This window comes from Tachyglossus aculeatus, chromosome 13, assembly GCF_015852505.1.
Source record: "Tachyglossus aculeatus isolate mTacAcu1 chromosome 13, mTacAcu1.pri, whole genome shotgun sequence".
NCBI lineage: Eukaryota > Metazoa > Chordata > Mammalia > Monotremata > Tachyglossidae > Tachyglossus > Tachyglossus aculeatus.
In genome coordinates this window covers 6,388,215-6,411,481 of record NC_052078.1, presented here as the reverse complement: position 1 = coordinate 6,411,481, position 23,267 = coordinate 6,388,215, and the positions used below count along the sequence as shown (strand labels likewise).

At 44.5% G+C, this 23,267-nt stretch overlaps 1 protein-coding gene across 5 annotated transcripts in view; it reads right to left on the bottom strand.

Annotated features, from left to right (window-relative positions):
* Positions 1–23,267, bottom strand: part of DPP6 (dipeptidyl peptidase like 6) — a 551,379-nt gene that overhangs the window by 243,449 nt on the left and 284,663 nt on the right. The window contains exon 1 of one of the 5 annotated variants that reach the window (XM_038755598.1): positions 21,104–21,506. The exons of the other annotated variants lie outside the window; for them this stretch is intronic. Coding sequence (XP_038611526.1) covers positions 21,104–21,160 — 57 coding nt within the window. The 5' untranslated portion in view covers positions 21,161–21,506. Of the gene's footprint in view, positions 1–21,103; positions 21,507–23,267 lie in introns of those variants that run through there. 5 annotated transcript variants of the gene reach the window in all.

Here is a 23,267-nt window from a genome sequence, read left to right as displayed (position 1 = left end):
CCCCCTTTCCCTTTCTCCCACTCCCTCCTGCATCACCCTGACTTGTGCCTTTATATATGTACATACCTATAATTTACATTGATGTCTGGCTCTCTCTCTAGACTGTAAGCTCCTTGTGGGTAGGGAATGTCTGTGTACTGTATTGTACTCTCTCAGGTGCTTAGTACAGTGCTCTGCACACAGTAAGCTCTCAATAAATATGAATGACTGACTGACAGTGTGTCTGCACAGACCACGGTGCTAGGCCTGACTGCATCGAACAGCTCTCTGCCACCGACACAAAGCCCTATGGTCATCGCTGAAGACTCCGGGCCTGAAGCAGAAGCCCAGCCCGGTAAGGGAGCCAAGCTGGGGGCCACCAGACAAGAGAAAGAATATCTCTTGGCAGAGATGAGTTACAAGGGCCGGTTTGAAATGTTCGCCAAGCAAGCACAACAACCTTTGTGAAGCCCGATGTAGGAATTCTGGCCTGGTGTATTTTTCTGTGCATGTGCCTGCATCCATCAATAGTCTTTATTGATCCCCTGCTGTGTGGAAAGCACGGCACTAAGCCCGTGGGAGAGTACAAGAGAGGTAGAACACTCAATCCCTTCCCTCAAAAGAGCTTACAGTCTAATGAGGGAAAGAGAGATTTACAATTATTTACAGATAAAAGGAAAGAGAGAATAGAAAGATGGATCAGTGTGAGTTAAAAAATGCTTAAAATGTAATAGAGTATGCAAATCGCTAAGGACCCAAGTGCAATGGGAGACTAAGTGTATGAGTGTTGCGTGGTAATTGGGAGATGACCTAAGGGGAAGAAAATTAATCAGGAAGGCCACCTGGAGGAAGTGGCCTCAGGAGTTCCTTGAAAGGCTACATGATGCTTGTTTAGAGTTCACAATATGCTGCTTCACTCCAGGTAGAATGGTGCCTCATCCCTCTCTCTCTGCCTTCCTCCTACCAGGATTTCCCAATGAAAACTATGGAAGCACTTGAGTCCTGGATAGCATCAGCCAGGACTAGAGTCAATCAATCAGTGGTATTTACTGAGCATTTACTGGGTGCAGAATGCTGTACTAAGCCCTGGGGAGAGCACAATACAACAGTCAGTAGAAACATTCCCTTCCCAAAAGCTTACAGTATAAGGGAGGAGCTGGAAGCTAGTCTCTTGCTGGTATGATTGATAGAGAGATAATAAACATCATCGAGTTTTACTTCGGCAGCATTGAAAGGCTTCTGCCTTAATATTCTGCAGCTCCCGATTACAATTATTATCATCCTCAATGCTATTTATGGAGCGCTTACTGTGTGCAGAGCACTGTACTAAGAGCTCAGGAGAGAATAATATAACAGTGTTGATAAACATGTTCCCTGCCCTTGACAAGCTTACAGTCTAGAGGGAGTTTGCAGTCTAGAGGCCTTTCGATCTAGCACCATGCCATGTATACTTCTGCATTCCCCATTTGGGGTTTCTCGTTTCTACTGGGTGGGAGTGGCTTGTCCAGCCCCCAAGATGGGAGCTCAGTGAGCCTAAAAATCTCCGCAGCATCACCTGCTGTGCCGGACAAGTTCAAAGTGGAGGGGCTTCCTCCTTCACAGAGCAACGTGGCTTGGCGGACAGAGCATGGGCTTTAGGGGGGCAGGACCTTGGTTCCAATCCCAGTTCCTCCACATGTCTTTTAGACTGTGAGCCCACTGTTGGGTAGGGACTGTCTCTATATGTTGCCAACTTGTACTTCCCAAGCGCTTAGTACAGTGCTCTGCACACAGTAAGCGCTCAATAAATATGATTGATGATGATGATGTCTGCTGTGTGACCTCGGGCAAGTCACTTCACTTCTCTGGGCCTCAGTGACCTCATCTGTAAAATGGGGATTAAGACTGTGAACCCCATGTGGGACGGACTGTGTCCTACCTGATTAACTTGTACCTACCCTGGCGCTTAGACCAGTGCTTGGCACATAGAAAGTGCTTAACAAGTACCATAATTACTATTATTAAGGTGGAGATGGCGGGTAGAGGGGCCCTAGGAAGTCCTAGCTAACCCTTCTTCCAAATAACTCTAAAGCTTCACTTTTTGGAATAACACTGTAAACTCCTTTTTTAATGGTATTTTTTAATTTACTTTTTTAATGGTATTTATTAAATGCAAACTATGGGTCAAACACTGTTCTAAGCACTGGGGTATGGTGCACATTAATTTGGTTGAACACAGTTCCTGTCCTGCATGGGGCTCCCAATCTAGGTAGAAGGGAGAACAGGAGAAGCGAGGCATGGGGAAGTTAAGTGATTTCTCCAAGGTCATGCAGCAAGCATTTGGCAAAGCTGGCATTAAAACCCAGGTCCTCTGACTCCGAGGCCTGTGCTCTTTCCACTAGGCGACACTGCCTCTCTTTGTGGGCAGGGAACATTCCTACCAACTCTGTTATATTGTACTCTCTAAAGCGCTTAGTACAGTGCTTTGCACAGAGTTAGCGCTCAAGAAATATTATTGCTGGGAGGATCCCAGCAGAGACCTGTGCCACCTCTGTGACACACTGGAAAACACAGGTGTTAAGAGGGGGTGATCTGGACAGGAATGCCTTGTCCAAAGACCCTAGAACAATTCTGCTGGTGGCTGCCTCTGAGAGGTGTGAGTCCTGATGGTCATCATCCTTAACCTCCTCATGAGAAATACCAGAAGGAGACAAAGTCACTATGGTTATGATTAACTGATTATTTCAACAGTCACTAGGCCTTTGCGAAATCTGCTTTTTCAGAACCATTTTCTGTAATTATTATTATGGAGTGGCACCCAGATGTCAGAAGAACAAAACAATCCACTCCACCATGCAAATGCGCACTTTTCCTGAAATTCCAATTGGGTTTGCCCACCAGCCAGAGAAAGCAAATAAATCTGTCTTCCTAGGAGAGGCTTTCAAACCCATATACCTCAGGCTCTCTGTTCAATTTGAGCGCAAGCAGTCGTGTTTTGCTGAATCTAGATTCTATGGGCCACCTTCTTTCATCTGTTACCTCCTCCATTCCCCACAGCCATTTTGAACTCTCTGATCTAGCGTTAATTGGTCACTTGGTCCCAAACTTCAGCTGCGTACTCCAGAGCTACTTTTCTCTTGCTTGAAACATGGTGATCAGGTCAGCCTGATCTGGGAGAGCTTTCACCCAGGAAGCTGGTGTTTTAGGAAGACCACATGAATGAGAAACATTAAAGCCATTTTTCAAAATAAGTGCCAGGATTGGGATTCAATTAAAATGATACATGCCTGTTCTTTGGCAGCCTTGATAATAAAACCTCCAACGGGCAAGATTTTCAGGGAATAATAGAGAGAGAGTCATTTTTATTTGAATCCATTTAAAGTCTGCCCATTGCCTAAGAATCTAGGAGCATGTACGTAATAGAAAACACAAATATTTCGCCGATCAGTTTTAATATTTCTAGAAACCAGAGGTTTGGGAAGGCTCCTGGGGCAGACTGTGTAGAGCAGCAAACCAAGGGTTTGGGTTATATTCTGCCTGTGAGACAACACAACTGCTTTTTCCTGTCCACCCTGAGACATGAATAGCTACAGCACCAGGTGTATCACCTTTCAATATAAAGATGAGAGTCAGTCAGGCAGTCATATTTATTGAGCGCTTACTGTGTGCAAAGCACTGCAGTAAACTCTTCGGAGAGTACAATATAACAATAAACAGACATGTTCCCTGCCCACACTGAGCTGACAGTCTATAGGGGGAGACAGACATTAATATAGATAAATTATAGATATGGACATAAGTGCTGTGGGGCTGGGAGGGTGTGTGTGTACATATTGTACTCTCCCAAGCGCTTAGTACAGTTCTTTGCACACAGTAAGTACTCAATAAATATGACAATGAATGATTGAATGTGTGCCTGCTGCTGATCCAGAGGAAAGAGTGTGCCACAGTTTGGGGCATCAGGAGACCGGGATTCTGGTCTAGGGTCTGTAAGCAGGGGCAATGCCATCAGTGGTAAAGGATTAGGCTTGGAGAACCATCTAAGTCATTCTGGGAGGCAGAGGGATGCAGCAGGGTGCTCCGACAGACAGCAGAGACTGCCAGCGGCTACTGAGGAACCTGCCTGCCGGGATCTGGTGCGACAGCCCAATGTCAGCACTCTGCTGCAGCAACTCCAGCTGCACATAAACCACCTTTGTGTGCTCTTTGCAGGGTGCTGGCACCCTTTCCAGTCTACCTGCTCCTTCACTCTGTGCCTTGGCGGGAACTCGGAAGGCAGGAATGGGGGAATGCAGATGGCACTGCCCAAAGCACCATCACTGTAATCAGTTCCTTCATGCAGTTTCTCAGACCTGAATTCTCAGGCAGGACTGAGCCTTGTAATGATAACTATGGTACTTGTTCAGTGCTTACTATGTGCCAAGCACCTTTCGAAATGCTGGGGCAAATACAAGTTTATCGGGTTGGACACAGTCCCTGTCCCACACGGGGCTCTGTCATCCCCATGGGTAGCCTTCACCATCGTCCCTCTAGACTGCAAGCTCACTGTGGGCAGGGTACGTGTCTACCAACTCTGTTGTACGGTATTCTCTCAAGCGCTTAGTACAGTGCTCTACACATGGTACGCGCCCAATTAATATCATTGATTGACTGATTACTGCAATTAGCTATACTGGCTAATTGGAAGACAGAATATTACTCAGAACTAGGCTATTGCTCACTCACTGTTACACAACATTTATCCTAGCCCACATCAGTGAGCTGAACATTTTATTGAGCAAAAAATGCAGGCAAACATTTCCAGTTTGCCCAGCATGAAGGTACTGACCATGTCTTTCCAGGAGTCCTGTGATACTATGTAATACGATAGACAGTGTGAGTCAGACAGAGGGATTAGGTCTGTAGGGGGAAAAGTTAGAAATGTTGTCAGATGACACAGGCATATGCTTTAGGATGGGTGCCAAGGAGAGCACCTTTCCCACTGGCTCCCCAAACATGCCGTTGTCATTGCCGGAGATGGAATAGTGGGCTGGATGGTCATTGATCTGACCTGATAATGGCACTTCTGCATATCCACGATTTATTTGGGTGTTTCTTTCCTTAAAGCGCAATGGATCACTTGCCCTCGGTGTTTACTTCTGGATCTATACTTCTTTGCCATTCAGGAAGGACACTTGAAGCATTTCTGAAACTATTTTTAAAATGAGTGTCAGAGAGTCACATTGAGAATGAGGGGGTAGGAGGGACTGGTGAACTCTACTTCTGATGCTCTGATTGAGTTTAGAACAAGATACAGACCACGTCAACTTCCCAACAGAACTGATCAAAGAGATGTTCTTCAATTCTGATTGGGCATGAAGCTTGGAAAAATAATGGGTAGATCACTCCTAATCCATCATAAAGCTTCTTGGTATAGTGGTCTTATCATCAATGTGGCTAAGCTCATTGAAGATGGATTAAATGGAAACTACAACTAATGACCTTGCTATTTAAGTGCTGCTTTTGTGCCAAGCCCTGTACCAAGAATTGGGGTAAGTACAGGAAAATCAGTTTTGGACACAATCCCTGACCCACATGGGGCTCACAGTCTAAGGGGATGTAACTTTTATCCACCTCAGTGCTTAAAAAAGTGCTTGGCACATAGTAAGTGCTTCAAGTACCATAATTATTATTATTTTGTAGAAAAGATATTTAATCCCATTTTGCAGATGGAGATAACGGAGGCGACTAAAAGTGATTTGCCCAAGGTCACGTCAATCAAGTGGTAAAACCGTGGCAGGGAATATCTGCTTATTGTTATACCGTACTCTCCCAAGTGCTTAGTACAGTGCTCTGCACACAGTAAGCACTCAAAAAATACAACTGACTGGAACCCAGTCCCCCTGACTTTCAGGCCCGTGCTCTTTTCTCTAGGCCATGCTGCTTCTTGACTGAACTAGATTAGCTATACTGGTTAGTAAACAGTAAAACGGACCCACAAAGACAAGGCAGACACAGAATATTATTCCGAAGCAGGCTATTGCTCACTCACTATTATACAACACTTGACCCAGAGTTGAACTCTTTTTTTAGTAAGAAGAACTTTCCTGAAGCAATGTCTTTGCTTTGAGTAAACTGTTTCTCTCTTTCAAGGAGAAACTATCCAATAGAGCAAAGGGATTAATTTATTACCAGGTACACATCAAGTACTGTTTGAATTTTTATACACAACTGATCAACAGATGTAATGCAGAAATTGTGGGTTTTTTTAAAACAACAACAGCAGTAGAACTATTGATGGAACCACAGATGACAGGTACTCTAAAAAGACTATATCTAAGCAGTACTCAGATGTTTATAATAATAATAATGGCACTTATTAAGCGCTTACTATGTGCAAAGCACTGTTATACTTCATTACTCTTCAGTGACAAGACAGGTTCCATGCGGTTTCTCCCTCTTCTACAAGCCTCCAATAACCAAATGAAGATGAGAACGTCTGAATCAGCAGGCTACTGAATGGCGATTGTAAAAAATTCTGCTTCTACCAGACAATTCCAGTAGACTGCAGAGGAGTTTTTGCCTGTACTGGTCCTCCCCTGGTAACTGACAATCTTGGTATTCTGAAACTGGCCAAAGCTATTTGACAATTATATACTTTTAGACTGTGAGCCCACTCTTTTAGACTGTGAGCCCACTGTTGGGTAGGGACTGTCTCTATATGTTGCCAACTTGTACTTCCCAAGCGCTTAGTACAATGCTCTGCACACAGTAAGCGCTCAATAAATACGATTGATGATGATTTATTGGGGTGGAGGAACCCTCTGTTGGCTACCTCATGCTTTCTGTAATCAAGGGCGGCTTGGTAAATAATCAAAATGAAATCTGAGATGAACATGGCAGCAGAAGTCCCTCCTTTCCTTATATTGTACTCTCCCGAACGCTTAGTACAGTGTTCTGCACACAGTAAGTGTTCAGTAAATATCACATTTGGGACCCAGCCCTGAGCAGGTGATGTCTGCGAAGCATGAAATGCTACAGAACTGGGGAGAGTTCATCCTTCTCAACAATGAGAATCAAACCGTTCACAATCAGCACATTTTGCTGATTTAGAAGAGTTCCTTCTATGAACTTATGTTATGAAGTACTCATGAAGGCACTTTCAATATATCCTCGAATTATACTGTCTTGAATATTCACAATTGTTTTTTTTTCCTGACTGAATGCTGATGAAGGTGTGGTGAAACTTGTAATTGGAGTGAAATCCCAGGACTAAACACATGTTTTTACAGGGCATTTTGAAAATCTGCATCAATGGGAAAGAAGCCTCTGAAATATCCAGGCATTAATACAACAATCCAAGCTTGATTATGTTTTTACCAACATTAAAACTCATTTCCTTTAAACAGTGGTATGATGTTCTAAAGTTAGCTATAGGCCAACCTTGTTCAATAACAATAATATGGGATTCAGCTAGGGAAGGCACCAAAGGGATGGAGAGAGCCATTAAGTATCATTAGGTTCTATTCAACTACTCAGATTCTGACCTTCCTAAAGGCCCATCAGAAATATGCATTTAAAAAGAGGGTCCCTAACCACATTAAATGAAAATAAACTGGTGACAGCTGAATTAAAGGCAAATTACATTACTGAGAAGAATAAATGAACTACTAATTTCATGGAACAAAGTTAAATGCTGGCAGAACTAGATTTAAAAAAAAAAAATGTAGGCACTTCTGTTTTTCCCCTAGGCTATTTAAGTCCTTTTGAGCAAATGTACATAGTAGATACATGCAACTCTTCCTTTTATTAAGGCTCTTCTTTTGCATTTCTCCTACAACTTCATAATTCCATAAGTAACCTTAGGATAATGTCCTCTCTCCAGTTACTGAAAGCAGAATAGTAGAAGCTTGAGGCTTTCAACACACGACAAGCAGCATGACCTAGTGGCTAGAATACTGGTTGGGGAGTCAGAAGGACCTGAGTCTTAATCCTGGCTCTGTTACTTTTCTGCTCTGTGACCTTGGCCAAGTCACTTCTCAGGGCCTCAGTTACCTCTTCTGTACAGTAGAGATTAAGGCTGGGAGCCCATGTGGGACAGAGACTGTGTCCAAACTCATTATCTTGAATCTACCCCAGCACTTGGAAAATATGTCTGGCAAAGTATAGTTGCTTAACAAATACCATTAAAAAATATATGCAGAACTCGTTATTGGACCTCAGACCTACAGTTCTTATAATTTAGATACTAAGTAACGGGTCTTTCTATAAACAAGAGTTGAGTGGTTGGTCTCGGTAAGATTAAGATATAAAATGTTCAGCTTTTAAAATTACATACGTGTGCTCCCAATCAAGTCTAAGATGATAACTGTGTTCGGCCAACTTAATGATAAATCAACTAAGTTGCGAATTCACTTTTGACAAGTAATATACTACAACTAAGCTATAAGCAACTGGCACTGCTACTCTGCTGTGGATGTATGTGAAGGTAATGGAGTCAAAAACTGGACACTAATTGCTTCAGCTGGAGCTTATTATCTGTCTAATTTCAGGTCCAATGGCGGCTAAAAACTGCTATAAACTACTCATCAGAGCAACAATGTAGCACGATATAAAGTCTATCTTTAATTTCAGTTGAAGTTTTCCTTTACAGAGCCAAACCAATAAGTAGCCAAGTACCTTACGGCAAAACAAAATACACGCAAACTGTAGTCATTTCTCCGTTTCCAGTTTAAGTCACATTAAATATGTCTCTTTTACTCTGCTATCAATGACAATTTCATTACCAAATTTAGCTTAGTTTTCTTGAAAATCCAACACCTCATCTATCTTCTCCTTCTCTCATCCCCTAAAACCACCTCACCAACAGATGCCCCTCAGAAAGTCTCTCTCAAGACTTCGCTAATTCATTTCGTTTTCCCGCTGTCAATACCTACAACTCTACCTGCCACTTGCTCATAGATCGGTTTTTATTTGATGCCCCACCAATGCCGACGCTGGCCTGAGCATGAGGATCATTCGCATCAGCTCAAACCTATTTATCCACATATCCGATTCACCTTTCAAAACCAAGAGAAAATGCCAGCCCCTAATCTACTCAGTCTCATAACGCGAGGAAGGATGAGTGAAAGTTTCTATTTCAATAACTCTCGTGTGTCTAAGGGATTCATTACTCCTGCTTCCAAATGTGGTATCTTCCTTCCTCGGAATTCCTATTTACCACATGGCTTCCCAAACTGGCACCCGTGAGGGCCAAATGGAAAAATACTTCCAACTCAAGCTACAACATACCCTAGTCCTTATTATGAATACTTACCAGCACTGTTCACATTTTCCACAGGTCCCTGTTTGTGGATGCTCTCTTACCTGGGAAAGCTAAAGAAGGGTGAGATTCCAATGGTGCCTTGTTCCAGGGGATGGAAGGTCCAGGCTTGTGAAGAAACTCCTCGGGAGTGAAGCTCCTTAACTGCTCTGAAATTTATCCCCTTTTCCTCCCCGGAGACATTCTCCTTCTCACACAGCTGGGTCCTTTGCAGTAGGGAAGGTGGGGCTGGGATTAATCAACAACCTGGCCAGCTCTCTTTCCTCGTGCTCTCACTGTAGCCTCTTTGGACCCGCCCTCCCAAAATCCCACCCCCCCATCCTGTCTGTGATTGACAGGTTTCCTTCCACACCCCAGGCCTCTGCCATCTTTTCTCTCTTTCCCCTTTCTGTCCTTTCTCTAGCTGCTTTTGTTTGCTCCCTTGAGTGACTCTCACCTAATAACACTTTGACTGAGCCAAGCAGTTGTTTAGCAGGGGGGAGGAAGGGAAAGACAGGAGAGGAAGGGTATACATTCGAGTTGGCCAGAGATTAATCTGGCAACTCCCTTCCTCAAGGACTTTTTTTCTTGGCTTTTTTTCTTACATTTTTCCTGAACCTGCTAATCTTGGCTCTCATCACTCAAAGGATATTAACTCATAGAGAAGCGGCGTGGCTCACTGGAAAGAGCCCGGATTTTGGACTTTCAAATCCTGGCTCCACCAATTGTCAGCTATGTGACTTTGGGCGAGTCACTTAACTTCTCTGTGCCTCAGTTACCTCATCAGTAAAATGGGAATTAAGACTGTGAGCCCCCTGTGGGAAAACCTGATCACCTTGTTACCTCCCCAGCGCTTAGAACAGTGCTTTGCACATAGTAAACGCTTAATAAATGCCATCATTATTAATATTTCACCCTTCCCCCGACCCTCTCCTGTAGTTAGCAAGTTTGGGGTCTCAGTCACCTCTTTACTCAATCCCATAAATGTCCCCTAAATCCTTGCTCTTCAAACCTGGCCCACTGGGAGGCTTGTGGGTGGGGTTTCCTACCTGTCCCCTCTTATTTGACTGTGGTTAAAGAACAACCCAGGTTTGAAGCCTATCTGTTGAAGTGTTGCTTTTTTGTTTTATTTTGCTTCAGAAAGCATAATAGTGTGCCCCATCTGGCTCACTGCACCTCTTCAAACCTGGCCTCCTATCTACCAGCAAACACAGCTGGCATCTCTCATTCTCTCTCTCTCTCCCTCTCCTTGTGCTTTTACCTATAGATCTGTCGTTTCTTCGCTGCTCCTGAGTCTTGTCTTTTTCAATTTTATCTTCAAAAAATTCTTCCTTTTTTTCTTTACCCTTCCAAAGCCTACCTTAATTCTAGGAATTTAAAAGGCCATCGAGAAAAATTAGATTTTTTTTCCCATTCAGAAATAAGGAGCACAACTAAGATGTACAATGGCAGCAGTCACTATACAGTTCTGAAGATGACTCTGATTTATAACGTGTTTCAATGTTGTAACATTGAAAAAGCAGCATTTCAATAAAAAGTAAACTTATTTATCCATTTAGATCCATCTAACTGACATTCCCTTTCCAACAGAACCTGTTTCCTCATCTGATTTAACAAGAGGGTCCACTCTTTTTAAACCACCAAGAGGGTGGTTTTAAAATTCTAGTCACATTGCATAACCCACTGCAGCTCATCCACTTAACGGGCCATATCTGCCCTTAAGTAAACCCAGGTCCACCCCTTTGTCTTCACAACGGGTGAGTGCCTGCCCAAATCCATAATCCAAATCCAGACCTTTTAAAATGCTTTCAGTGATTTTTTTGTCTGTTTCCCCATTTTTGTGCCATTCTATGCCAACTCCTTTTCATACTTCTTCCACTTCCACAGACCCAGCGTTGAGAAGCCTAAAATGCACATTAAAGAACCACTTGTTCCATAGGACACCCCAAGTTTCCTGCTGTTCTGTGTGGTGCAAAACAGTTTCCTTGTGTTTCAGACAGGAAAATTAAATCTCCTGAAACGTACATCAGAAACTATTAAGGGAATAAAATATAAATGGCCTCTGTGAATTCCATTACCAAATCTTTATTACTTCCAGAATATGTATTTTTTTAAAAAGTCAGTCATGCAGGGCACTCACACTCGGGAGCCCTAAACATAGCTTTCCAAAACAGAGGTGTAAACAGAAGCCCCTGACTCGGTCTAAAGGTGACTACTTAACACAATCCCCCAGACTGTGGGGAACAGGGTGCAAACATGGATGGATTTACTAGTTCAGAAACAGTCCCACCCTGGATTTAAGGCAACCTCATAAAATCTGAGGCTTCGGGAATGGAAAGATACACGGGCAGGGAACGTGCCTGCTAGCTCTGTTGTATTGCACCTTGCCCAAGTGCTCTGGGCACAAAGTAAAGTGCACAGTGGAAGTGCTCAGAAAATACCACTGATTGATAGACACAGGAGATCACCAGGTTCTCTGCAAAGTATTTAATAAGTGTGCTATCTGGAACAGTTGCTATTCATGAAATGAAATGTAATGAGCCTATAATGTTACCTCGGCAATGACTTGACCAGGCATGTTCGTTAGCACAGCTTATGGAAAAGAGCCCGGGGCTGGACATCAGACGATTTCTAGCCCCAGCTTGGCCACTTGCTGTGTGACCTTTGGCAAGTCACTTTACTTCTCTGTGCCTTACTTTCCTCATCCAAAAAACGGGGGTAAAATACTGGTTCTCCCTCCCTCTTAGACTGTGAGCCCTGGGTGGGACAGGGACTGGGTCTGATGTGATTATCTTGCATCCACCCAAGTGCTTAGCACAGTGTTAGGTACTTAATACAAACCATCATTATTTCTCTCTCAGCTGCTTTGATATTATGGTCCTCATCCACACACACACATTCACACCGACCCAGGCACCCTCATGCCTGTAAATCCTCATATACATATGCATGTCCCTATGTGTTGCCAACTTGTACTTCCCAAGCGCTTAGTACAGTGCTCTGCACACAGTAAGCACTCAATAAATACGATTGATGATGATGATGTCCCTGCACACTTGCTCCCTCTCTCACTTCCTCTCTCAGGTGAGGATTGGAGCCGCACACTCTTAGTGCCCCAACTGGCCTCCACGGCCTGAATGCTGGAGGCAGAGAGCTTCACTCCCTGACACCTCAGATGCAGCTTCCAGCAACTCCCCAACATTTCACAGCCCCTTCATTTCAAAGACAGATCTATCTGGAGAGTAGAAACAGCAGAGCAGCGGTTGCAGCAATATGGAATTTACAGGGCTCTCTGCAAAGGAAGGACAAAGAAGCCAGAGCCATCAAACCCCCCAGAATGTTGGAAAGATAATCTTTTTCAGGGTAAGAAAGTTTGTTGATGTCTCATGAAACCCTTTCTTGCAACTCCTTAGACCTCAAATCTAAACGTCCTTTTTCTTTGTCTCTGCTAAAAATAGTGAAAAAAAATGGTTACTTCAGAGCACAACTCTCTCCCATACTCCACAGAGTTGCAGAATACTGAGTTCATCATTAAACTCTGCATTTCTGAGCAGACGTGCTTTCCCATCTCTTGTAGAACATGTGGGACAGGGCCTGTGTCCAACCTAGTTAGCTCATACCTATGCAAGAGCTTAGTACAATGTCTGGCACATAGTAGGCGCTGAACAAATACCACAACTCTTATTATCATTATTGAGCTATGAAATGCAAAGTCCAACCGATGTCAGTCATTATCCTTGTGGAGCTGATGAGTTAAAAGCACTAATTGAAACAGAAAGATAATCTTATCTTCCCAGAAAAGATTTACAACCTTTCCAGCCCCTAACTCTCCTCTGCAATGGCACATTTCCTTCTGCCTTCCCAACATCTCTACCCGGATGTCCTGTCATCACCTCAGACTCAGCAAATTCAAAACACAATTTCACATCTTCCCACCCAACTCTGTCCTCTGCCAACTATCCCATCACTGTAAACAACACTACAATCCTCCCTGTCTCACAAGCCCATAATAATGATAATAATGATGGTATTTGTTAAGCGCTTACTATGTGCCAAGCATTGTACTAAGCAGTGGGGGAGATACAAGATTATCAGGTTGTCCTAGGTGGGGCTCACAATCTTAATTCCCATTTTACAGATGAGGTAACTGAGGCACAGAGAAATTAAATGACTTGCCCAAAGTCACACAGCTGACAAGTGGCAGATCCAGATTAACTTTGGCATTATCCTTGACATCTCTCTAATTCAACCCAGATATTCAATCTATTCCCAAATTCTGTTGGTTCTGTCTTCACAGCATCACTAAAATCCATCCTATTCTCTCCATCCAAACTGCTATGTCCAAGCCCTAATCATATCCTGCCTTGACTACTGAATCAGCCTTCTCACTGACCTCCCAACCTCGTATCTCTCCTCTCTCTAGTCCACATTTCATTCTGCTGCTTGGATTATTTTTCTAAAAACACATTCAGTCTATGTTTCCCCATGACTCAAAAGCCTCCAGTGGCTGTCCATCCACCTTGGTATCAATAGAAACTGCTTTACATAGAGTTTAAGACATTTAATCAGCTAGCTTCTTCCTACCTTACTGTTGATTTCCTACTACAACCCAAACAGCCCACTTTGCTGCTCTAACAATACCCTACTCATTGTGCCTAGATCTCGTTTATCTTGCCACTGGCCCCTTTTCCACCTCCTCCCTCTGATCTGGAACTTCCTCTTTCTTTCTATCTGACAGATCTCCACTCTCTCCACTTCAAAACCTTACTAAAATCACATCTTTTCCAAGAAACCTCCTCTGACTAGGCCCTCATTTCCCTTCCCTCCCCTTCTGTGTCACCTATGCATTTGGATCTATACCTGCACTTGTGTACATATTCTTATATTCTCCCATTGCCCCTGGTTTTTTTTTTATTATTATTTCTAGCTCCTCCTTTAGGCTGCAAGTTCCTTGTAGACCGGGATCATGTCTACAAACTCTATTACACGCCTTAAAGTGTTCAGTACAGTGTACGGCACACAACAAATAAAGCACTCAATAACACCACGATTGATTGCTTAATAGAACAGCCTACATCAAGCAAAGAAGGTCTACGACTGAACTCTCAGAGCTCTTTTGATTCTTCAGGACTTCCTTCCAAATTTTATTTTTCATCACTTTCTTCTACAGAGTATCTATTTCCCATTTCTCTCTCTGTGATCCCTCATGGAGGGATGCTTATTTCATACCCAAACATATTACTGTCAAACAGGAGTATGGCTCATTAGCATAAAAAGTAATAATGATATAATTCCTGATGAGCCAGAAACAGGCTGATTATTCATTACTGTAAGTGATTAGCATCCTAACATTTTCCCACAAAACTGAGAGTAGGGGAAATGCCTATGAAGGTTAATGGGACCTTGCCAAGCTTCCCTCTAGACTGTAAGGTCCTTGTGGGCAGGGGACAAGTTTACCAACTCGATTTTGCACTTTTGCATAGTGTGCTGCATGCAGTAGGCACTCAATAAATACCATTGATTGATTAATATGTTCCAGACATCGTCTCCCTGCAGGATACTCATTGTCCTCCCAGTTTCCTCTCTTGTGCCAAGCTGCTTGGCTCACTTCCCTGGTCACAGCCCTGCCATTTTACAGCTTCAGGAATGATTTTCACATTGAGGTTCAGACATATTTTCCTCCTCTGCTCTCTTCTCTCCTTTACACCTTTTCCTTATGGACTCTTTTTTCTTCTATTCTCTCTCCCCACCCTGCACTCCCCTCCCTGAGTTTCCTAGCTAGACATCCCTACCAATCCTGGCAATTAGAGAAATAATTGAGGCTATTGATCGTAAGTACCATGGCAACTATGACTTGGATATTATTCACCTGATCTTGAGAGACTCATCTATAAACCACTGGCCTTCAATGACATGAATTGACTAATATCTAACTTAAACCTTCCTTTGTTTAATTCTACCTCATGAACACTATTAACTGGAGCTATTCCATATGGGAGGAATAAAAAGAGGAGATTCAGTAAGACTTCAAGAACAAATGAAGCTTATACAGAGCTTGATGGAATCTCCCTGCTGGTTGTGGAGCCTCAGTTCTTGGAAACCTAAACTAAGAGCAAGGTGCTAGATGGACTTTCACTGAGACCCTTTCAGCTCTCCAAGCTGATTAATGTGGGCAAAAACCTCACAGGCGTAATTTTTTCCCGGTATTTGTTAAATGCTACTTTATTCCATGCACCGTACTGAGTGCCGGGGTAGATTCAACTAATCAGGTTGGACACAGTCCCTGTCCTGTATGGGGTTCACAGTCCTAATTCTCATTTTTCAGATGAGGTAACTGAGACCCAGAGCAGTGAAGTGACATACCCGAGGTCACACAGCAGACAAGTGACAGAGTCAAGATTAGAATCCGGGTCCTTCTGACTCCAAGATCTAATAATAATAATAATAATGTTGGTATTTGTTAAGCGCTTACTATGTGCAAAGCACTGTTCTAAGCGCTGGGGTAGATACAAGGTAATCAGGTTGTCCCATGAGGGGCTCACAGTCTTCATCCCCATTTTACAGATGAGGGAACTGAGGCCCAGAGAAGTGAAGTGACTTGCCCAAAGTCACACAACTGACAAGTGGCGGAGCCGGGATTTGAACCCACGGCTTCTGACTCCAAAGCCCGTGCTCTTTCCACTGACCCACACTGCTTCTCCATTGCACATTGCAAGATCTGTGCAATGTGCTGTTCCCCTGTCTCCCATCTTCCTTGTTGTCATGTAGGGCATTCACACTCTTGAGCCCTAAGTATAACTTTCCAAAATAGAGGTGCAACAGAAGCCCCCAACAAGTAACAAGAGTCAGGATTAGAATCCGGGTCCTTCTGACTCCTAGATCTGTGCAGCGTGCTGTACCCCTGTCTGCCGTCTCACTCACTGTGCTCTGTGCCCCTCTGGGAATGGGCCGGGCAAGGATGTGATAGCGCAAGTGGCCCCAACCAAGCCACTGGAAAAATAATTATTTGCTCCTCCTCGGTTCTCCCTCTGGACCAAGACCAAGACAAAGACCTGATGGACTAGCTCTTCTTCCTCTCCATGGGACTCAGAACCAAAAAGGCTTCTGCTCCAGCAAGCAGGAATTGGGTGACGAAAGAACGAGTGACTAAGAGAGGCTGCGGGATTACTATCTCTGGAGGCTTTAAAAATAGAATCCATTTCCATCTCCCTGGATGGGTTTAGGTGTGGTCCTGTTTGGACACAGGAGCAAGAATTAACTGTCACCTCGCGTTTCCTTCCACCCCTCAGCCCTATGATGTACAAGGCCTTCTGGGAAAAAGAAAAAAAACACCAATAACTTCATTTCGCTCCACATCACTCTCCCGCACTTTCAGTCGCTTCTCCAATTACTCAGAGGCGTTTCCCCCACCCCGCCCCCAACCCAACTGAAACCATTCTCAGCAAATGCCATGACAAATTTATTCCCACCACAGAGTGTTACAGCTCTTTCTGTGAGATGCAAAGCCGGAGTGTGCCATGGTACGCTGGAAGCATGAAATATTCATCTTTCCAACCTCACTTACCCTAGATAACATGGCTTATCTCTTCCTTTCCATTCCACAGCATTTGAAATTGGAACAATATCAATTTAAAAACAAATGCGCTTTTATTGTTTTAATCTGTAATTGGGATCTCTTGGCCCTGAATCCTCAGCTACTTCAGTTCCCTAAGGAGAGCATAAATATATATTTACGCACCAAATTATCCTCAGCCTCCTCCAAAACTCTTCAATCTGTGCACAGAACAGGACCCAAAACTGCCCATCACTAAGTTGCCCGTTTCTGTTAGGAATGACACTCAGAGTATTGTGAAGTGATCAATTCGGCTCATCCCTTCCTTCAACATTACACAGAGTTTCCTAAAATCAGAACTCATCTTTCTTAATCCTCTACCTGCACTTCCTCTCCCCCTCGTCTCCCTCTCCATCCCCCCCGTCTTACCTCCTTCCCTTCCCCACAGCACCTGTATATATGTATATATGTTTGTATATATTTATTACTCTATTTATTTATTTATTTATTTTACTTGTACATATCTGTTCTATTTACTTTATTTTGTTAATATGTTTGGTTTTGTTCTCTGTCTCCCCCTTCTAGACTGTGAGCCCACTGTTGGGTAGGGACTGTCTCTGCATGTTGCCAACTTGTACTTCCCAAGCGCTTAGTACAGTGCTCTGCACACAGTAAGTGCTCAAAAAATACGACTGATTGATTGATTGATTGACTGATTGAGATCAGGAATCCCAGTCGGAGGTACTAGAAAGAGCACAGGCCTGGGAGTCGGAAGACGTGGGTTCTAATCCCAGCTCTGCCATGTGACTGCTGTATGACCTTAGGCGAGTCATTTAACTTCTCTGGGACTCAGTTCCCTCATCTGTAAAATGGGGATTAAGACTGGGAGCCCCATGTGGGACAAGGACTGTGTCCAAGTGAATTATCTTATATCTACCCCAGCTCTTAGAACAATGCTGGGAGCATAGTCAGCGCTTAACACATACCACAATTACTATTGTTGGGTAGCAGGCATACCAGGTGGTTACTTAGGCTGGTCTTTTCAACACTCTGATTGTCCCTTATCATAACTAAGGAGGATGGCTTTGAATGGGTAAGGACACACCTGCCTTTCTTTATGATTTGATATTTAAAGGTTATAAAATGTAAAATGTAGATTATTAGAGCATTAAGATGCAAGGCATGCATTTTATACCTATTGTTTTCCTCATCTATTTGGTATAAACTTCAGCCTATTAAACCGGCCTCTACCAACCACCCCCATGTCTCCCCATCATCTTCTGGTGACAGGCTAAGCTTGAATTTTTCTCTCAAATCACACCTTAACTAGTGTGCTCTGCTCTCTTCTTGCAACCATCTGAACAAATAATAATTACAGCAGAGCTGAAATGAGGATAAATAAGCTGCTATATTGAACTCAAACCCTTGTAGAGTAATTCATCACTCTACATGGAGATGAGATGTCATGGCTTTTCATTTGTAGCATGTTGGAGGAGGTTTAACAATTAGCACAACCTTGCAAGCAAGTAGACTTTGCCAGCCCACACATTTGGTTCTTCATTGACCGCCTGTCTCTGGAGGTGGCCAGGATGGTAAATCAGCATCCTGACCTCTGTGCCGGAAAAGAAGCTAATTTCAGAGCCAGGCAGGACAGGCAAGCGGAGGGCCCATTGGACCTGGCATTTTAAACCAAAAGGAGGAATCAACTCTTCAAACAGTTTGGGAAAATGAATTAAGCAAGGGCAGGAGTGGAAGTGTTCAGAAAAATGGGTTTCCTTCATGTCATAACTGGACCCTGGGAACAGTTTTGGGTTTAAAGTGGGCCACACTGGCGGCTCTTTCTTCCACAGCCTTATAAGGGAAGATGCTTTGCCTTTCAAACCTTCCCTTTCCATCATCTCCTCCTCCCTGGAGCAATCATTGACTGCTTTTCGACTTTGCTTCATATTATAAGAATCCCAATATTCATCAGCCACACTGATACTTCAATGCCTCAGGATCAAGAAAATGTCACCATGAGGGAGGCAGAAAAGAAACATTCACAATCTCATGTGACAGCGGCAGCTGGTTCTAACAAATCTACTCTCCCTTCCCCAGCCTTAGCAGAACCTGTGCCTTCAGTTTAATTGCAGTTAAAGTGTCCGGGAATTGGAACTGTTTTAGGCAGGGGTGAAGATTCAAGAAGAAAAAGGCAAACATCTACCAGCCAATGATTTGACAGCTTTATTTTTTGCCAATTAACCGCTTCCACTCTGCTCATTTTGGGAGGCAAAGAGTCCTCTGTAACAAATGGTTTTCCAACCAAAGAATGATACTTTTTCCAATTGGAGAGACTTTTTTTTATGGTATTTGTTAAGCACTTATTATGTGCCAGGCACTGTGCTAAGCACTGGAGTAGATACAAGCTAATCAGGTTGGATACAAACCATATCCCACATGGAGCTCACATTCTTAATCCACGTTTTACAGATGAGGTAACTGAGGCACAGAGAAATTAAGTGGCTTGCCCAAGGTCACAAGTGGCAGCGCCAGAATCCAGGTCCATCTGACTCCCAGTCCTATGCTCTATCCACTAGGCAATGCTGCTACCTAACTGCATGTACTTAATTGCTCCTTTCTACTCTCTTGCTACTTACCTGGGTTGAGGATCATGTTTAATTTGCACTGAGGCCACATGCTCTTTCACAATTAGGAACTATGCCATATGGGCAAGAAATCTACTTTAAACTAGGCACAAACCATAAATTTGAAACATGTATTTCATATTTAATGACAGAGCGGGGAGTATAAAAGGACAGCAAGTCAGTCAGAGGTTGGCAATCTTGGGTGGCCATGCCACTTCATTGAATAAACAGGCTACAGAACTCCTTTAAAACACAATGGAGGTTTTCTCATTCTGAGCCCTTGCTAACATTAACACTTTGGCAACCTTCTTCCTTTTCTCTCTTCCATTAACCCTTCTTAGTCCTCCAGTATATCCTTCAGACATTTCAGATCTCCATAACACTGAGTTTTTCATTTCTTCACTAAGTGTCTCAATACTCATATTTTCCGATTCTCTGGAAATAATACTCTGGAAATAATAAAAATGGATTTTCTGAGTGGTGGGGGGAGGAGGGGGAGAAGAGAGAAAGAGGATTCAAGGATTTGATAGGAAAACGTTTTTACATTAAATTCAGTTTCAAAGTTCTTTTTTTACATTTTCAGAAAAGCTGAGAGCTTTGGTAGACCAAGACCTAGGGTACCTTATACCTGCATCCAACTCCTACCCATCTATGGGTACCCTCCGCAACAACCTTTATCCCCAGAGCACAGAAGGACAAATCATAGGAAATAATCCCAAGTGACTGAAAAATCAAGGGACAACCACTTCATGCAGCTAATAGATTGGGATAGGGCAAAGTATTTTATTGTCTCCCAAGATCTATTTTAATGATGTTCCTAACTAGCCAGTGATTAAAGATATGAACTCCTGCAGCCTCTTAAGGAGGAGATGGTAATTTACAAATAATATGAGAAATATATTCCATTGTTTTATTTTATTTCCCAAGAGACGTTACAGTTTTGTATCTGCTGGAGGTGATGGTGATATTAAACTGCTGTCCTCCCATACTGGAGCATCATTGCAGTCCTTAGTGGCATCTCTGCAATCACAGCAAGACTTCACCTATGTCACCACTTCTTATCTGTACAAATCACTTCACCTTAATCATGAATTTCTAGCTTTTCCTACAAAGAAAGTTTTCTCTCCCTCCTCTCTGCTCCTAATGAATGATACCAATTACACAGCACATTTTAAGAGTTCTTTAAAAAGGAAAGAAAAAACAGGATAACCTTATAGGGACATCCTGAGTGAGACCTTTTTACCTGTGTAGGCATGCCAAATTGAACTTCCTTTTCCTGGACTGCTTAGATGGATGGGGTACGCCGAGATCCGACTAAGCCTATTTCAAAGTAGTTGAAAACCTCCAAAACTCACTGATGCCAAGCCAGATTATTCTGAGGAGATGGGCCCTGGCCCAGGGATCTTAACCCTTCAAGTTTAGAACACTAGCCCCTCAGCCTGCCTAAGCATTATTGATAAAGCAAAGCAAGCTGTTAAAAATTGAAAACAATAGGGGCAAAGACCAGACTGGCTACCCCCAGTAACTCCTTTTCCTCCTAGCTGTGAGGCTCAGGTGTCAAGTCAGATCCACACTCACATATATTTAGGAATATATTTTCCCTAGCACTCAGAATTCTCACGCACACACATACACTCACACACTCCCAAGCACAAACCGACAGTCCAACATTCCCCACAGCCCCGTTACCTGCTCCTGTTGTTGCACAGTTTTCCCCGAAGCATTTTGGTCCTTGGTGGTCGTCATGATCACCTATTCACGGTGCCCACCACCAGAGTGGCCACCGGGCTCTTCTGCGAGTTTTAGAGGCACCAGAGCCAAGGCGGGGGTGATTTAGTCCATCACTTCTGGGCATTAAATCGGACCGATTCTTTTTTGGTGTGTGGAAGGGGTTGGGGGTTTAAAAAAAAAAAGAAAAAAGAAAAGAAAAAGAAGAAGCCAAGCCAAATCTAGATCTTCCAAATGCAGGGGCACTGAAAGAGGAAGATGCTGCTTGCCAGTGGGGCTTCTCCAATTAGCAACAGCCTCTGCAATCGCCACAGAAACAATGATAACTGCTTGGCAACCAGCAAACTGGAAGCTCGGAGCGCGAAGACAAGCCGGGTGATATGGTCCTGCTCCCCCCAACCCCTCCAGTCCCCCCCCTCCCCGCCTCCCTCCTTCTCCAGTTCCTGCAAACGGCGCATGCTCCTGGCCGAGGGGGCGGCCTCCGGGGGGCCGGGGAGGAGGGGAGATGGAGAGGAGGGGTGATGGGGAGGGAGGAGGGGAGATGGGAAGGAGGGGAGGGAGAGGAGATGGGAAGGAGGGGAGGGAGAGGAGATGGGAAGGAGGGGAGGAAAGGGGGATGGGGAGGAGGAGATGGAGAGAAGGGGAGATGGGGAGGAGGGATGGGAGATGGGAAGGAGGGGAGGGAGGGGGATGGGGAGGAGGAGATGGGGAAGAGGGGAGATGGGGAGGAGGGAGGGAAGATGGGGAGGAGGGGAGAAAGGGGGATGGGGAAGAGGGGGTCAGGGAGGAGGGGAGATGGGGAAGAGGAAAGATGGGAAGGAGGGGAGGAAGGGGGATGGGGAGGAGGGGGTTAGGGAGAAGGAGAGATGGGGAAGACGGGAGATGGGGAGGAGGGGGATGGGGAGAAGGAGAGGAGATGGAGAGCAGGGGAAATGGGGAGAAAGAGAGATGAGAAAGAGGGGGGAACATGGAGAAGAGGAAAAGTGGGTGGGAGGGGAGATGGGAAGGAGGAGAGGAGTTGGGGAGGTGGGGAGATGGGGAGGGGAAGGGGAGATGGGAAGGAGGGAGAGGAGTTGGGGACGAGGGGAGATGGGGAGATAGAAGGAGGGGGGAGGTGGGAAGGAGGGGATAGGGAAGAGGGGAGAGGGGGAGGAGGGAGGGGAGATGGGGAGGAGGGAGGGAGATGGAGAATAGAGGAGGGATCCGAGGCCCGCCTGCATCTCGTCCCGGGGCTTCCGGGGGTGGGGACGGGGTCCGGTCGGGACAGGACAGTCGAACCCGCGACTTAAGCTGGAATCGGCGGAGCCTGCGGGCCAGGGCGGGCCCAGGGGCTGCAGGGAAAGAATACGATCGGGGGTGACTGTGGCAGTGTAAGTGAGAGACAGAAACACTGCATTGTTTATTAGACTGTTTCTCCTTCCCAACTGGCCGCGCTCCCCGGTTAGGATGATGATGATAATAATGATGATGGTATTTGTTAAGCGCTTTCTATGTTCCCCTGGCAGGATAATAATAAATAATAATAATAATGGTAACTGTTAAGCACTTACTCTGTGCCAAGCACTGTTCTAGACGCTGGGGTGGATACAAGGTAATCAGGTTGTCCCACGTGGGGCTCACAGTCTTAATCCCCCTTTTACAGATGAGGCAGCTGAGGCACAGAGAGGTCAAATGACTTGCCCAAAGTCACACAGCTGACAAGTGGCAGAGTCCGCATTAGAACCCAAGTCCTCTGACTTCCAAGCCCGTGCTCTTTCCACTAGGCCATGCTGCTCCTAATAATGGCATTTGTTAAGCACTTTCTATGTTCCAGCCTCTGTGCTAGGTGCTGGGGTACATACAAGACAATGGGATTGGACACAGTCCCTGTGCCACATAGGGCTCACAGTCTTCATCCCCATTTTACAGATGAGGGAACTGAGGCCCGGAGAAGTGAAGTGACATGGCCAAGGTCACTCAGCAGACAAGTGCCAGAGCACAGATAAGCAGCATGGCTTAGTGGAAAGAGCACAGGCCTGGGAGTCAGAAGGTTCTGGGTTCTAATCCCAGCTCCACCACATGTCTTTGTGACCTTGGGCAAGTCACTTAACGGCTCTGGGCCTCAGTTACCTCATCTGTGAAATAG